The following is a 16,193-nucleotide window of genomic DNA, read 5'->3' on the forward strand; positions in this document are numbered from 1 at the left end:
AATGACTGTGTCTTGAAAGTACTACTTCCCAGCTGTTTGGCTAGCTATGTATCACTGCATACAGTGACATGTAACATGAGTCTTATAATGTCAACATAATTATTTAAAATGCTTTATCCTAATGATCATAACAAAATTTAGACATCCTCATTATACTAGGTAGGTTTGTAGCCTAAAAAATTCATTCATGCTCTTTCCACAATGATGTGGTTTATGTTCTGATAAACATTTAAAGATGCTTATGACTAATAACACTTGCAACAAGTTGATTTTTTCCCAACATAACTCTACTGATTTTCAAGACCACGCCAATGATGTATTAGCAGTTCAAATACTTCCTGTTTCAAAGAACATGAATTATGTTTTTCAAGATAATTTTGAATAGAATACAAAATATTTGTAATAAATAAAGAGAAGCAAATTCTAACACATTGACCTAATTTTGAAAGTGAACCATTTTCATTATATTTCAACACTGTAAAAAAAAAAAAAAAAATAAAGCCCTACAGTTGTAAATTCAAGCTATTCTGCTTGAATTCAATATAAATTTAACGTCTTCCCTGAGTGAGAGATAATCCTAAATGATCAGTTGCAAGAAAATGACTGACATGGATGCAAAGCTCAGCTCCTGGGTGACAGTTTGGGTTCAAGGGGCAACCCAAACTGTGAGGCTAAGGTTGGTCTTGATTTGCTCTACGTGCAGCTCAATGATGCAATTAGTCCTAGGAGAGGCCTTTTATTCTCTTAATATTAAGTCTGACGTTTTCTCAAGAGAAGAAAACAATTATTAATAAGTATTTCATTATGTGTATAAATGAAATTGAATTTAAAATGAATGCATAAAACAATGTATTAATCTCTAAAAATCAGAATCAGATAAAATCATAGACTGTAAAAGGTCAGCCACTGCTCAAATCTTCTACAGACTTTAAAGAGTATTGGTTCAGGCCCCAGAGCTGAGACCATTCGTTATTGATTTTAAGCTATTATTTGGAAAACTTCAGAATTTGTTTCTAAATAACCAAGAGAAGAAATAGACATATTAGTTCCTACGCTAGAACTTTTCTATTTTTTATTATAACCAGTCCTTACATAGGAAACAAGACAATTTAGAAAGCCGGAGAGAGTTAGAGAGCAAAATTATTCCAGAGAAGCTTTCTCTTTATCCAATGTTTTCCCTCCCACACAGAAAAGTGGAACACAGATGCCCTCGGTTCTTAGAAATGAGTAGAAAAAGAAGAAAAAGCTGCAAGGGCAGAAAGAGCTCTGATTCCAGAGAATGTAAGTTTGCAAAAATATTTAATTTGAAGTAAAATCATCAGAATCATATATGGCTATTCTTCATTTATTCATCAAGACAGAAACACATTTGTGCCTAAAGCTGTTTGTCAAATGGAAATAATTTACACTCCAGTGTGGCTACATACAGGTAGCGTTTTGGTGGGCCTTATTGTTTTGTTTTAGTTGAGCTGCTAGCCTAGCTATTTCTGGCAAAGGCTTTCCAAATATATTGTTATTGTTTAATTGCCTCAAAATTTCATCATTCTTGGTGTAAACTTCTCCATGTTGCCTTAGTTTAACAGCTTGTTCTAATCCTATTTAGGTAGATGTCACTGTAAACAGTTACCCTCTAATGCACATGACCTATTCTAAAAAAAGCCCAAGCAAGACAGAATTTTATGTCATTGTATGAATGCCATGAAATTTTGCCTAGTACAGCCAGAAAACGTAACTTTCTTCTGCTTTCCTGTGAACTGTGGCTCACATCTCCTGCAATGTGCCACTGATCTGCACTGTGATTGTGATAATATTAATTAATCCCTTTGTTTGCTCACGTGTAGAAGGATTATAAAAGTCACATTCCATAGAATTTACCCCAAACTGCAAGCAGGCAGTAGGATATTGATTCTCCCAGTGTGTTCACAGGAACTAAGTAAATAATGGGAGGAGTTATAAAATTTAAAAGTGTAGCTCTTACTACATGCAAATAGTATATCTTATCCCCTAACAAATGCAAAACTTCATTTTTAAAAAAATTGCTAATATATTGATTTTCTCAAATCAGATTTAATTAACATGGCCCAAACTGATTTCACACTACTTATCAAATAATTAAGATAAAACAAGTTAATACTGAAATTTTAAATTAATGTTGTGTAAAATACACTACATCTTAGAAATAAAATAGGTATTTTCTATGAAAAGTAACTCAAAGTTAATCACACATTTATGATACTGCTGACCAAATCATGGAAAAATTGTTTTTTCTTTTCTATTGCTTTAAATTAGATGAACAGTTATCATCCATTTGTAAATGCCAGCAAAGTGTAGGAAGCCTTGAAAATAAAGCAGATGAGGCTCTGGCTCACTTTGCAGAGCCACCAGATATAAAGAGTACTGGCGAAGATGGCAAAGATCATGAAAACAAGAATCAGAGTAGCTCAGAAGCTTCTGAAGATAGAGATCTTGATAACATATCAGACAGTGAAAAAGAAGGAAAGAAGAAAAAGAACTGCCCTCCTAAAATGTTTTCTCCTCAGCAAGATGAAATCCTAGCTACGGTAACTTTTGGTGAATCAGAGGGCTCATCCAAAGGAAAAATTACACTGTGGGGCAAGCCAGACTCTTCAGAGTCCATTACCTTGACCACTGGAAAAATTTCTGCAGAAGTAAAATATGGCTCTTTTAATTTGAAAGTAGAAATTAAGAATGTTTCTTTATCTGATTCTGGAACAAACATTGTGGCTGAAAAAAAGAAAAGTTCTAAGAACAAAAAACGTTGTCATGAAAGACAATACCAGAAAAGTCAAGGTTCAAAATGTTCAAAGTACCAGTGTCCTTCAACTTACCATTCAGCAGAAGACAATGGGAAATACAGGGGATCCTCTAAACATAGAATTCAAACTGCCATCAACGGAAGTGCCTCCTTGGAAATGAACATTGAAGCAAAAGAAATTCAAGTGCAATATACTAGTGGAAAGAAAAATCTGAAGGTTAACATCAAAGCTGGTGAGCAGGCACAGAGCAAAGCATTCAACAAGGAACATGAAGATACGTATTGGAGTGAAACAGATTATTCTGTAACAGAGGCACCATGTAATACAGATTGTGAGTCATCTTTTAGCTTTCATGAAAAAGTAGATTATACATTTCCAGATGGATGTACACTTCTCCCTCCACCTAAAGAATTTGCTGACTGTGACAAAATGCATCTGGATACAATTGCAGAGGGGGTGTCTTTGTACCCTATTAATAGCAGAAAGGACTCTGACAGCCTCTCTACAGCCTTGAGTATTTGGGGGAAAGAAAATTTTTTCTGTAAACTTAACAAAGAGGACTATGAAGACCACACCAATGAAAAGGAAGATTTTTCAAAAGACAAAATAATTTTGTCAAAAATAAATAATACAAATTGTCTTGTAGCTATTAATGTTTTGCATAACCCAAACAATGGGAAGGAGTGTATCAGTAAGAACAATGTGTTAGGTCAAGGAAGAAATAATTGTGACAAACGAAGAGACACAGGACAAAAAACAGCAAGAAGTAAGTCTTTCCCAGATACTACTCTCAACGTACCATCACCAATTGACCCTAGAAGGGATTCTGGCTTTTATTCATTGCCATCCTTAAAAGTATTGCATAAGGAGACCAAAGCAGGGGATGTCTATAACAGGAACTCACATATTCATACAAAGTATACAGAACTTTCTAAATGTCCTGACTTGACCTCCTCACTAACAGAGCTTTGCAAGTGCCCTGACTTGACTTCTCCACTGAAAAATTTGAGAAGTCTTAAGTCTTCATATCAGTATGCTTTCACATCATTTGATCATAGTGTTACCATTTATCCATCTGAGCCTGAAGAAAGTTTAGATGGCACTTATTTGCTGAATGACTATGCAGACTGTGCAGGGCAAGGTGAAGAAACAGAAGAAACATTATTGGAGAGTCTTCATTCCAGTGGTACTATAAATGAGAAAAAGGAAAATGGGTGTGAAGAGCCTCTGAGAAATCTGACCATGTGGAAAGAAGACTCTGAGTCCACTGAGGAAGCTTTAGATAAAGGGACACCAGAGTACAACTATATAGAAAAGCATGTGGAATGGCAAAACAAAGCTCAGCTGGTACAGGTCACTCCACATTCTAGAAGCCCTGCAGGTGAATTCATTGATGACAAGGAGAGTGCTAATTATGCATCTACAGAAAACATCCCAAAACAGCTTTCAGCCTTAGAGCTAAATGTTCACCCACCCTCTGCAGAGTCTGAGGTAACAAATAAACGGAGAGGATCAGTACCAATCTACTCTGCAGTGATAAATGGAAAACTAGATGGAAGATTGATCCAAGATGATACTACATTGACATCTGAATGTTTTGGCTCTGCAGTAAGAAAAGAGTCTAACTTATTCTGCAGTATACCAGAAAAATCTTTGCTGTCATCCTTGTGGTTAGATCCCAAGGAGCAAGACATAAATAAAGAATCAGAAAACTTTTCTGAGATACAAGACCTATGTGGGCATATCCTTGTTGAATCTGATTGCCATGATTCAGCAGACGCTTCTGCATTATCTACATCTTCTGCATGTACAGAAAAGAAAGAGAATATCACAGAACATTCAAATGTTAAGGAAAGGTCAGAGAACTTTTGCAGTAAACAGTCAACTGATGATACCTTAAGGAGAGAGCCTGGAGCACATCAACAACCTCACTTACCCAAATCCAACTCTGAAGAAATTGAGAAAGGTTTTGAAATTAAAGAAAATTATTATGACAATGCAGATATCACCCTATCATCAGTAAAACAGATTAGTCAGAAAGGTAGGTATTATGAGACTTTTGAAGTTAATATCATTTACACACCTTTTGCCTAAGAGCTTTTGTGACATCTGTGGTTTTTTGGAAAATATGTGTCTATTTGAAGTTTACAATTATATCATTATGGTATGATATGCTTGGCCATGTGGTTGTAATATGCAGTTAATGTGTTAAGGATCCTAGAAGCCATCTTGTAGAGCCAAGTACCCTAAATAAAAAAAAAAAAATTAAAAAGTTTAATGCAGCTTTGATCAAGGAGCAGGTTTCCTACATCAAACATTCCACTCATCCTATACATGTATTGAGAGAAGCAAACACCACTACAGGAATAGTAAAAGCAGTTGCCATGTGGCATGAACGCAAAGCTCTAGTCAGTGTTTAAAATCACATAAATCTGTTTTTTTAATACATGTGATCTAAACAAATATTGAGTTCTAAGTACATCTCATCCTTCGCTCTGGATGAACCTTTAAATGCTTTGAAATGACCAGAGGGGATCCTTTAACCTTCTTTTCTCCTCTCTTTATATACTTAAAAAATCTGCCTACAAAAAAGACTTATTTTCAATAGTTAATATTTTACAAAATTTCTTGTCTTCCCTTCTATAACCCATTTACCCATATCCATAACTGGTCATTTAAAGTTAGTGTTTTGGATCATAAAACTGTTAAGCCATACAGGGACCTTGCACACTACAGTAGGGGCTTTTTACATTATGAATATGTACAACAAATATATGCGTATCTCTTTTTGAAATATCACTCCAACCACTCTAGTTTTAACCTTTAATATTAATCAGGTTATATGCAAATATACCTCAGGTTGTCCTGTCCAGAAGAGAATGTTCGCAGCAGATTTGGAGGTTAAGAGGTTTATACTGTTGAAAAATATGTATTTTCTCATTATGGGAAGATGTCTTAAAGAACCTTAGTTAAAAGCATCAGAAGCTTTTTAAAAATCTTTTTAGTTCACAATATCTGCAAAAAATACCGGTATGACCTCCGTGGTTGTCTTGTTTGGCATTGATAACGGAAATTTAAAAAATATCTGAAGTCTATATAAACTATATAGATACGGTATGTAGGTACATATTGCTATATAGATCAATATCTCAGTATCAATATATAAAATAAATAATTTATTAAATGGAAATCTCTGTAGAACAAAGTACAGAATGAAGAGACCAAAGGAAATATACATGTCAAAAACCTTGACATTAGACCTAAGCAGTTGAACACATAGCACAGAAGTGAGGTGTAGCTATTTCTTGCATTTTTATTTTATTCTCTCCTCTTCCACTTTTGACCCTTACTAAGAATTATCTACTTGTACCTGGTCTGTAACTTTGGCCCTCTTTTGGTCTAGGGTTGTATTTTAATTTTCCTTCTGTGTTATTCCTAGCAATGCTGTGGAGGTCTTACGTCAAATAAATAAACATGTACATCCTGTAGGCAGTATAAGCATTTAAAGTTTTAAAACTCTTTAATAGGAATCAAAATCCACTTGTAGTTTAGGATTACCAGCCTACTTTGTCAAGACAAGGGGAACAAAGGGCAATGTGGGACTTCCTGAGCTTAGTAATCTAGTGACACAGGAAAGGAAATGTGGTGTTTTTCATCAAAGAGTGATATCTAGAACAGAGGAGAAAAACAGATGCAACTGTGGTAAACAGAACGGAGGAGAGGAGCCCTGGCAATCTAGAAGTCTGCTGGTGTTGTGAGGACTTCCCTGTTATCAGAGGGGATAGCATGCCCCTCATGCAAAGGGCACTACAAGAGATAGGCTTCCTGACTTTCAGCAACGGTCTGGAAATAGTGCCCTGGAATGCCCTGGCTCTGTTCTTGGATCTCTGAGGGAGATCTAGTGAAATCAGACAGAGGCTATAGAGACGTGAGAGCACAGACACAATCCTTCAGGGAGCCTGTTAAGGTTGGGCTCGTTTTCTCCCTGTCTGCCCTTGCCCGTGGCTACAGTTGCATTTTCAGAAGAGAATATAACACAAAGTCTGTTTTCCAAATACTTTTTTAGGTGAAATAGTAATACAAAAATAAATTTATTCTGTTTTACCTAGAAAGAAACCTAAAATAGAAAGGTATATCCTCCTCTTATCTTCATGTATGTCTTTCAAGATTATTAGTGTTCAAATAGGAGTGTATATATATCTCTCCATACTGACCATTTAAAAATGCATGAGCACTTTAAATAAAATCCATGGGCAGTTTACACATTTTTGCATTAAAATGGTGACACAAATGGCTGTGTAGGTATTTAACTACAGGTGACTTTACTTTTCTCTGCATGAAGGTCTCAGTTAGTCCAAAATGCATACTTTATGAATATTTTCAGTATTTTTTGATATTTTCATTTGTAAGTTTGGTTAGATTACTCTTGGATTTAGAATGTGGAAATATTAAACACTATAATTACTTGTAGAAGCTGTCTCACACATTCCTCACAAACTATATCTGGTTATAATTTAGACTTAAAATCAGAAATGAATAAAACCAGAAAGCTACCTTTGAAGAAGGACACCAGAGCAAGTGACAGTTCCCAGGAGGATGCAATAGACCAGTGGGCCAGAAGACGGAAACAGTTCAAAGACAGCAAAAAATGCAGTTCAACTGGAGGAAGCTCCATAAACAGCACAATCACTGAGGGATCAAGTGAGTACTCCAGTCTTACAATTGTGATCTTTCCCCTTTGTGTGATTGGCACTCTGACTGGGTTTTCAGCTGAGGAAACTGATCTTCTGTTCACAGCCTGAGTGTCTATCTTAGTCATAATCATGACCAAGCATATTTTATTAAATTGAACTATTCCTTACAGGTAGTTAGTATCCTTTCTCCTTGGATAAGCAAACAATATAACTGAAAAAAAGTTGATTAAACCATACATGTTCATATACAATTAAGACAAACTCTAGGCACACACGGGTGGCAGCAGGTTTGAGGTTATAGCAAAAATCATAATCCTTATGCCCACTTATGTCAAAGCAATGCTGAGGTGGGACTGTGCTCTCCTCCCTAAGGAAACCACCTGCTTCAGCTTATATCTTGGGCTTGTTGCCTACGTTGTCCTTCAGTGTGCCTCTACTGGCTGAAACAGTTAGACCCATAACTGTCTCATTAAGAAATCTGTCACCTCACCACAGACGTGGATGGCAAGCAAGATACCCTAAGGCATCTAATGTGGTACCTGTGTTCAGGTAACTGAGCCAATCCCTAAGTTTTTAGTGCCTGTTAACAAAGTAGCAGAAATGACTGACATTTCACATGGAAATAAAAAAAGCTCTTTATTGGTAGCAGTTTTCATTCTTCACCCCTAAAAGAGATTAAAAACCATGGTAATGAGTTTCGAAAGTTTCAATGTCAAACCACCTGAGCTCAAGAAACCGATCATGAGATACTCATACCAAGATAAACTGTTCATTGATTTCAACAGTAATTTCTCTTGAATAAAAAGCTGAACCATAGATTTTACTAGCTCAAGCACGTATTAGTTTTATAGAAAAAGTATATATATAGAAAAGAACATGTTGCAAGAGCTAGAATTGCTTTCCTTGAGATAAAGCTTTCGGTAGCACATGGTGTGAACCCAAAATGATCTCCAGAACAGACAATTCTTCCACAAATTCTTATGTCTAATCATTTTGGATGGTATGCTACAGGCCTGACACTTCTGTCCCTTTTGCTTTGGTAGTTAGGCTATTCCCTCATGTTTGCAGAGTTCAGACAACCCTGACTGATATTTAGAAGCAGCAGGTTCTTTCATGCTTGTTTCCAGCAGCTGGGAAGAATTGAAATGTTCTTGTTTGTGACACTCAGATTGATATCTGTTCTGAAAACTCAAGGAGAGGAGAGAAGAAATGTCTTGGCATAACTCCATGCTGCCAGTGTGGCAGTATGTGTTTCTGTAGTTTTGCATATTTGTCACATTTTAAGCTTTACTACAATTAAAAAAATCAGATTAAACTGGCAAAATAGTGTGCTATACTGAACTGCTTGGTGCTAGTCTAGGTTTTATTAATTTATGCATTCAGGCTAGCAAGCTAAAATGTGCTTCAAACATATCAGCATAGTAATGTTTATTTATTTGGTTTTTTGTTTTTTTATTTGCTAGAAGCTTTTTATACAGTTAATCATGCCATCTCATGCATAATAAGGGAAAAAACAATGGGTGTGAAGTATTTGTCTACATAGATATAGTTGAGCAAACTGTCTGTTACAAGGCCGCTTAGATATATTCAGGAAGTAACTTCCCAAACAAAACAAAATAGAGGTTAATTTTTATCTTTTCTGGTTTGAAACTGGAAATCATTCTACATAATTGTGACTTCTAATAAAGGTAAACAAAGCAAGCAAATCCTATCTCCAGCTACATTAAATCTAGCTGCAATTTACCAGTCATTTAGTACTGAAAGGAACATGATGGTTTTTTTCCTCTCAGACAATTTATATTTTCAATCTATCTGTTAGCACGGTGTCTGATGATGTATACTTTTACGTGACTTTCAACATCCAGTTTTAGCTTTGAAGTTCCAGCTTCCAATCTGCTTGGGATGTTGTCATGCACAGCCTTTTCCTGCATAGTCAAACTGCTGTTTATAACCTCTCACACAGACAGCTGCCTGCCATCCTCTTGCCTTTTGAGCCTGAACATTTCTGGTTTTACTCTCAGCAGAGAACTAGAGCTCCATCTCCGTGGGGACTCAGTGCAAGACATTTTGAATGTAAATTAATATAAAATATGAACCTGAAAATCCTTGGGATAACACATGTAGCATCATGCCCTGAGATCAGTTCAGTTGTTTAGAGCATGGTGCTAATAACTCCAAGGTGGTGGGGTCGATCCCTGTATTAGCCATTCCCTTAAGAGTTGGATTTGACGATCCTTGTGAGTCCCTTCCAACTTAGAATATTCTGTGAAATGCTGTGAAATATACAACAGTCTAGGACAAGCCAAAAGTTCTATGTTAAAAGAAAAAAAAAAAACACCAACAACTCTTATTTCCTCACCCCACTTTTAACAAAACTACACATCTGGAAGAGCTAAGATTAAGAAAACAGAAAATATGGTCATCACTACCCAAGTCATGTCTGATACTTTTCTACTTGTCTTTTGTCTTCCCATATGCACTGAACTTATACTACTAAGTTTCTAGACTTGTTTGGTTTCCTGATCAAATGGGCCACATAGGAAAGCTTAAGAATCAGCTAAAGCCAGACTTCTCTTAAAGAGGTGTAGCTCCTGTTTTGACCGTTTGCATTAAGACTTCTTACTCAAGTTCAATATGCAATAGCATCCAGTATTGTGGTCTTATATTTGGAAATCTTCACACACTGTCCCTTTAACACTAAAAAAAATTAAGGAACTCTGTACAGACATTACAAACAGTTCATTAAAATCTTGTGGCACTTCTTCCATGCTGACTGGCTAAGAATAACTGTCTGTTACTCTTTATCCATTTTCTCTACTGACATAACTTTTATTTGTTTTATCATCATGGCAGTAAATTCAGAGGATGCTCGATCAGTAGATCTGGGACTATATGCTGAAAATGAAGACAGAGGTTTTTATACAGAAAACTTTCATTCTGCTTCCTGGGTTTTCAGAGGAGATGATGTCTCTCCGGATAACAGTCCCAGATGTCTCAGCAAAAGACCTAGACCAGTGGCAAGTAAGTTGGCTAGAGGAACAGATAATAAATGTCATAGAAATTTATTTATTTTTGGCACTCTGAGGTTTTCTGGGGATCAACATGTGGCAGAAGATGCTGGATGCTTATGCTGAAGACAGGAAAAAGATGAATGCAAAACTCTAAAAGATTATTGAAGTAAATAAGTAGTTTTTATTTACCTAACATCTTGCAAAATGTCATAATTACTTGACAAAATTGAAACTGGTAAAAGGTCATAATTATCAAGAGATAATGGTAAAGACAGGGTAATTTCATAACTTCTTCAAGCCTGGCAAAATCATAGAGAGATACTGATGGTCATAAATTATTATAATGACCATAAAATCTCTTCCACATCAAAATTTTAAACACAGTGGATCCAGAAAGGAAAGAATCATTTGCTATGAAGGTTATTCTACTTGTAGCTTAGACCCTGTTGTGCAAAAAGATATTGTGAACAACTCTTTAAGGGAGATCAGAGCTTTTCCTTGACTTTTCAGATGTTAAGTTACTGAAAAGTAACACAGCTCAAAGATCTAAGACAAACTGAACACTCCTGCAGCTTTCCAGGAGATTGTTCTTTGTTGGAATTCATAAATCATTCAGAATATTTGATCAGTCACAGTGTGAGAGGTGGCACTCTCCGAGGACCAGCACTAAACAGCTAGGTACTGAAAGCGCCCCAACAATTTGTAGAAACAGTAACTGCCAGTGCCTACAAAAAGTTTTGAGAACAGCCTGCTGCTTGTTAAATTCAACTTGTAGAGAAAAAGGATATCTCTTTTTTCCAATTTTGCAGTTCGAGAAAGAACAGTGAAGATTGCTAAAGGAACTGGTAATTATCCTTGGGGTTTCAGGATCCAGTTCTCAAAGCCTATCCTTGTGACTGAAGTTGACACAAGTAAGCTGTGTTTGTATTGGTTAATTTGTCTTGTGTTTGTACCGGTTAATTTCTCCTATGACAATGTATAAAAATAAATACATAATATTTAGTATATTATATATACTGATATAATCATATATCTACATGATATAATATGATCTACATAGTATAGAGCATCTGTTTTGTATTAATATCTAATATAGATGTACATGAATAATTTCCATAATTAGTGGGTGCAAGGTGTTTAATAGCATACCCTTGAACTGCTTGGGAGAAACTGCTTCAGAACCCTAGTATCCCTGGGGATAAAACAGACTCCACTGCTCTGTCTCCTTCCATGTCAACTGATATGTTGTGCAAGTGCCTGTATTCAGCCTCCATCCAGATGTAGAGTCTAAAACTGTTGTGGACTGACATCCATGAATGACAACATGATTTTAAGAATTAAATGGGGCATGCAGAGATCCTTCTAACATTTTCAAAAGTCTTACTGACTGGGGACACTTCCGCTTGGATGGGTTTCCATTGAGCCATCTGTAAGCCATAACAGGTGTGCTGTTAACTTCTTCAGGGTAGTATGATGATTGTGAGAAACCCCAAAAGAAACTCCAAAACCCAACAGAGTAAACAAAAAAGTGTCAACAAAGAGTATACAAAAAGTATAAGAAGTATAAGATGATGCCTCTAGAGAGCAATGATGGCATGTCTTCATAATGGTGTTGCCAGTTTCACTCAGGAATTAGACCATGGGAGTCATCACTGAAAGGTCTCTGAAATCATTGGCTCTGTGTATACTGTCAGCTTAGAAATCTGGCTAAGAGCTTACTGTATCAGTAACAGCAGTGAGAATGAGACACAAGCAGTCAGAGTCATTTTACTGCTATCATCTAAAAGCTTGGTTCACCCATATCTAGAGTAGTTTTTGCTCTCTGCATCTCAGGATGAGTACAGTAGAATTAGAGAAGGAGCAGAAGGTACAGGAGACTGTGATAGATTCTTATTACAGAAAGCAGATATAGTGCTAAATGTCATCCCACAGAAGAATGCTTGCCTTCTAGCAAGACGTCTAAGAATAGATTTATCACTATTACCAACCTTATGTATTACATTGTCCATCTTCCTGACAATATCAGGAAAGCCTGTGAATTCAGAGGCCTGTGAACTCATTAGTTCCTTACCTAAATACAAATAAAATCACAGGTAATGAATACAACAATAGCCTTGAAACTTAGCAATTTATCCCTGCTAATCTACTAATGAAAATTAAGTCTAGCTACTCACATTATTTATTTATATGTTGTTTTCAAGTGTAGTTGCTTTAAACCTGTGGGGAATAAAAAAAGGTTGGGTTTTTTTTCAGACAAACATCTAGAAAAATTGTGTTTTCTCAACATATGACTCATTTCATTTAAACAGAATAGATATTAGAAAGAAATTCTTTACTGTGAGGATGGTGAGGCACAGGAACAGGTCGCCTAGAGCAGCTGTGGATTCCCCATCTCTTCACAGGTTCAAGGCCAAGCTAGTTGGGGCTTTGAGCCACCTGGCCTAGCAAAATGTTCCTCTGCCCGTGGTAGGGGGATGTAACCAGATGACCTTTATGGTCCATTCCAGCCCAAACCATCCTATGATTCTATAATAATTATTTTAATAATATTTTAAAGACCACTTATGATCATAAAATCTGGTATGGGATCCTCAAAGCCAGCACAAACCAAAATGTGCTGACATTTGAGAATTTGTAATACCTTTGAGTGTGGACCATGGCTTTATTGCGCCTGTTTATTATTAAGTTTTTACTAATCTCTTCCCTACAATGTCTAAGCATCCTCAGAAATACACTGAAGCATCCCATTTACTGCATCATAGGGTACAAAAATCTCTAAAATACTACATTAAATAGTGAGAACGTGGAATAATATTTTCCAGAAACATTTTGTCACAGTACATTAGGAATGCTTCATTGTAAATTAAAAAACAAAAACTGTGTCTGATAAATTTGTAACTGAGATTTAAGTAACTATGTGTTGGTGAATGGAGCATATTTATCACTTCCCTAGTTTGCTTCCATTCCTGACTGGCATGTGTCTGAGCACTATTTTGGAGTGCATGTGATTTGTAATGGTTAACAAATAAATGAAAGGTCATGCATTAGTAATCTGATTCACTCCCTCCTTCACTGACACTTTTTTAACTTTTTTAACAAAACCCCTCAAAATTCTCTGGCCAAATTCAGTTAACCAGCAAAGACAAACATCAGCACAGAAAGTATTCTTTTGGAGTTACATCCAAAGCTCATCAGAATAATAGATTTTTTTTTTTCTACTGGCTTTATTGAGCATTGCACCAGATCTTTGTTTGCACTTTAGGCCAAAACCCTCAGATACTGAAATTATTATTTGCATCTTTAAATCCTAATGGCATTTTTAATTAAATTTCTCAACTGCCAGTGATTATCTAGTGTTGCCCCACAATCCAAATCCTGAATATTCGTTTACAGATGACTAACGTTGCTCGGTAAAACTTGTTTGACCTTGAAGTTGAAATCATGAAGGCCCTAAAGCATAATCTGGTTGAACAGATACACGTTTTGCTAGAAAAGCTTCTCTGCACAGCCATGCTTGATATCCTAACTCTAAATAAAATGGAGGTTTTGATAGGGTTTTTTGTTTTTTTCTTTTAATTCCAGATAGTGCAGCTGAAGAAGCTGGGCTTCAGGTTGGGGATATTCTAATAGCAGTCAATGGAACTGATGTCACCAGCATGCCACATTCAGAAGCCGCCAATCTGGCAAGGAAAGGTAATTTTGAGATCACAATAAATTACATGACTGGGTCAGGTTTCCTGTTCAATGCTCCAATTACAACCAGAAAAACTGGGTGATGTATACAACAGAAATATTAATTACCAGTTTAATGCATTCGTATTTAATACAATAGTATTGCTTAAGTCACCTTTCTATCTAGATCTTGTCTTCTAGACATGTAAAATTATTTCCCAAAGAGCACATATGACTGCAGAGACACAAATACCTTATTTATGCCTTATACTTCCTCAGGGAGAGACTTCATATCTTCCTTCAGTGCACCCAGTAGTTATTTCTGTGTCGCCAAGACCTGAAGTCTAGTCAGGAGAGCAGAGAGGTCATTTCACGAGGCATCCTCTTACACCACCACAGAAACAGTCAGCGATATTAATCAAGTATATTCTTCCTAGAATTGTGATGATTAAAACCCAAAGATACCCATGTTTGCATGCTGGAAGTTAATCTGCCATTCCCTTATTTATCCCAGATAAGGTTTTGACAAAGGCTCACAGGAAATTCAATAAAGTGCTTTTACAAGACAGTGACAAATTTAACTTGACACATTCCATATTCTTTAATTATAGAGGTGCCATTCACACTACTATATTTAAGAGTATGTTGAGTCTTTTAGCAGATAAATCTCTGATTACTTGGTACTTTAACTCCTCAGAGAACAGCCTCTGGACTAAATCTTGGCACACAGACAGCATTCCCAAAGTCACATGACCCGAAAAAAGAGATCCAGCAAACACTTTGCAGATAAAAATATGTCATAGTCACATTTCTCAATTCTCCTTCAGGCATTGCTACCTGCTCTGAAGTAGTGTCGATATAGTCAGAATCTCAGGCCTTCAGGTCAAAATCATAGATCTATTGATAGCTTCACCAAATATTATGATTTTGTATCTCACTGATAGTAACATATTTTTGGAAAATCTTGCAACCTATCATATCTTCTGTATGTTTACCTTTTGCAATTGGTAAGTAGAAGCTTTAGAACAGATTAGCCTCCAACAGCCAGCCCCCTCGATGAGGGGCACAGGAAAGGTTAGAAAACCCCAAGGCATGGAAAACAAAGAATTCTAATGAGCATATGTAAGATGGCAGAGCCTGAAGGTACCCCTAAGAGCATTCTCAGCAATTTTTGCATAAACCTCAATTTATGTGCACCCATTGGAGCAATGAGATTCAATCCCTTCTCTTAACTGATAAAATACACAACCACCCAAAATGCTGCTTGCAAAGGGAGGTCACAAAATTTTTTTTAAGAGGAGTCTTCAGATAGCTGGCTCCATTAGTAGCCCTCGACACAAAATTAGTTTCATTCCTGAATTCATGTTAAAAGAAGGCCAAATATTGCTTGATTTGATTTGTTTTCTAGGCTACTCTGCTCTTTGCTGCTTCCAGAAGCTACACTGGGAGGACAAGGGCATGGGGTAGAATACTGCCTTCCTGCTCCATATACTACATGGATGTTAAAAGATATTGACAGACTGTTTTTGGCCTATGTTTTTGCACTCTTCATGTAATATTTTAGGTCCTGATATCCTGACTATGATTGTGGGATCAGACATCAGCCGTTACCCCAACACCCCCAGACCTACCTGCCGAGGATATCTGCATAAACGAACACAGTCAGCAATTCTGAAGGGCTGGAGAAAGAGGTGGTTTGTGCTGAAACACAATGGTTACCTGCACTATTACAAACACAAGAAGGTAAGGAGAGTGGCTAGTGAGGAATCAGGCTGTGTCTTGAACTATGAAGTGCAGCAGTTTTGTACTCAAGCATCATCTTGACTTGTGCTATTTAAAAGATAATGTCATCACTACAGGGTTTTGTATTAGGTGTATAAAGGAGGCTTGTTGGGTAGTTCTGGCTCTCTGGGAAGGTCCCAGATGATTGGAGGTTGGCGAATGTCACCCCAATCCACAAAAAAGGCTGCAAGCAGGACCCTGGCAACTACAGGCCTGTCAGCCTGACCTCGGTGCCTGGCAGGGTTATGGAGCAGATC

General features: G+C 36.7%; 1 protein-coding gene across 2 annotated transcripts in view; it reads left to right on the plus strand.

Moving 5' to 3' along the window:
* The first annotated feature begins 741 nt into the window (after positions 1-741).
* LOC108496152 overlaps positions 742-16,193 on the plus strand; it is a 34,736-nt gene continuing 19,284 nt past the window's right edge. Inside the window, exons 1-7 of one of the 2 annotated variants that reach the window (XM_017812573.1) lie at positions 742-1,281; positions 2,290-4,818; positions 7,296-7,478; positions 10,325-10,492; positions 11,292-11,393; positions 14,065-14,175; positions 15,719-15,897. In XM_017812573.1, coding sequence (XP_017668062.1) covers positions 1,170-1,281; positions 2,290-4,818; positions 7,296-7,478; positions 10,325-10,492; positions 11,292-11,393; positions 14,065-14,175; positions 15,719-15,897 — 3,384 coding nt within the window. In that variant the 5' untranslated portion in view covers positions 742-1,169. The remainder of the gene's footprint in view (positions 1,282-2,289; positions 4,819-7,295; positions 7,479-10,324; positions 10,493-11,291; positions 11,394-14,064; positions 14,176-15,718; positions 15,898-16,193) is intronic. The other variant, XM_017812574.1, reaches the window with a different exon arrangement.

Source organism: Lepidothrix coronata, unplaced genomic scaffold, assembly GCF_001604755.1.
Source record: "Lepidothrix coronata isolate B3197 unplaced genomic scaffold, Lepidothrix_coronata-1.0 Scaffold37, whole genome shotgun sequence".
In the NCBI taxonomy this organism is placed as follows: Eukaryota; Metazoa; Chordata; class Aves; order Passeriformes; family Pipridae; genus Lepidothrix; species Lepidothrix coronata.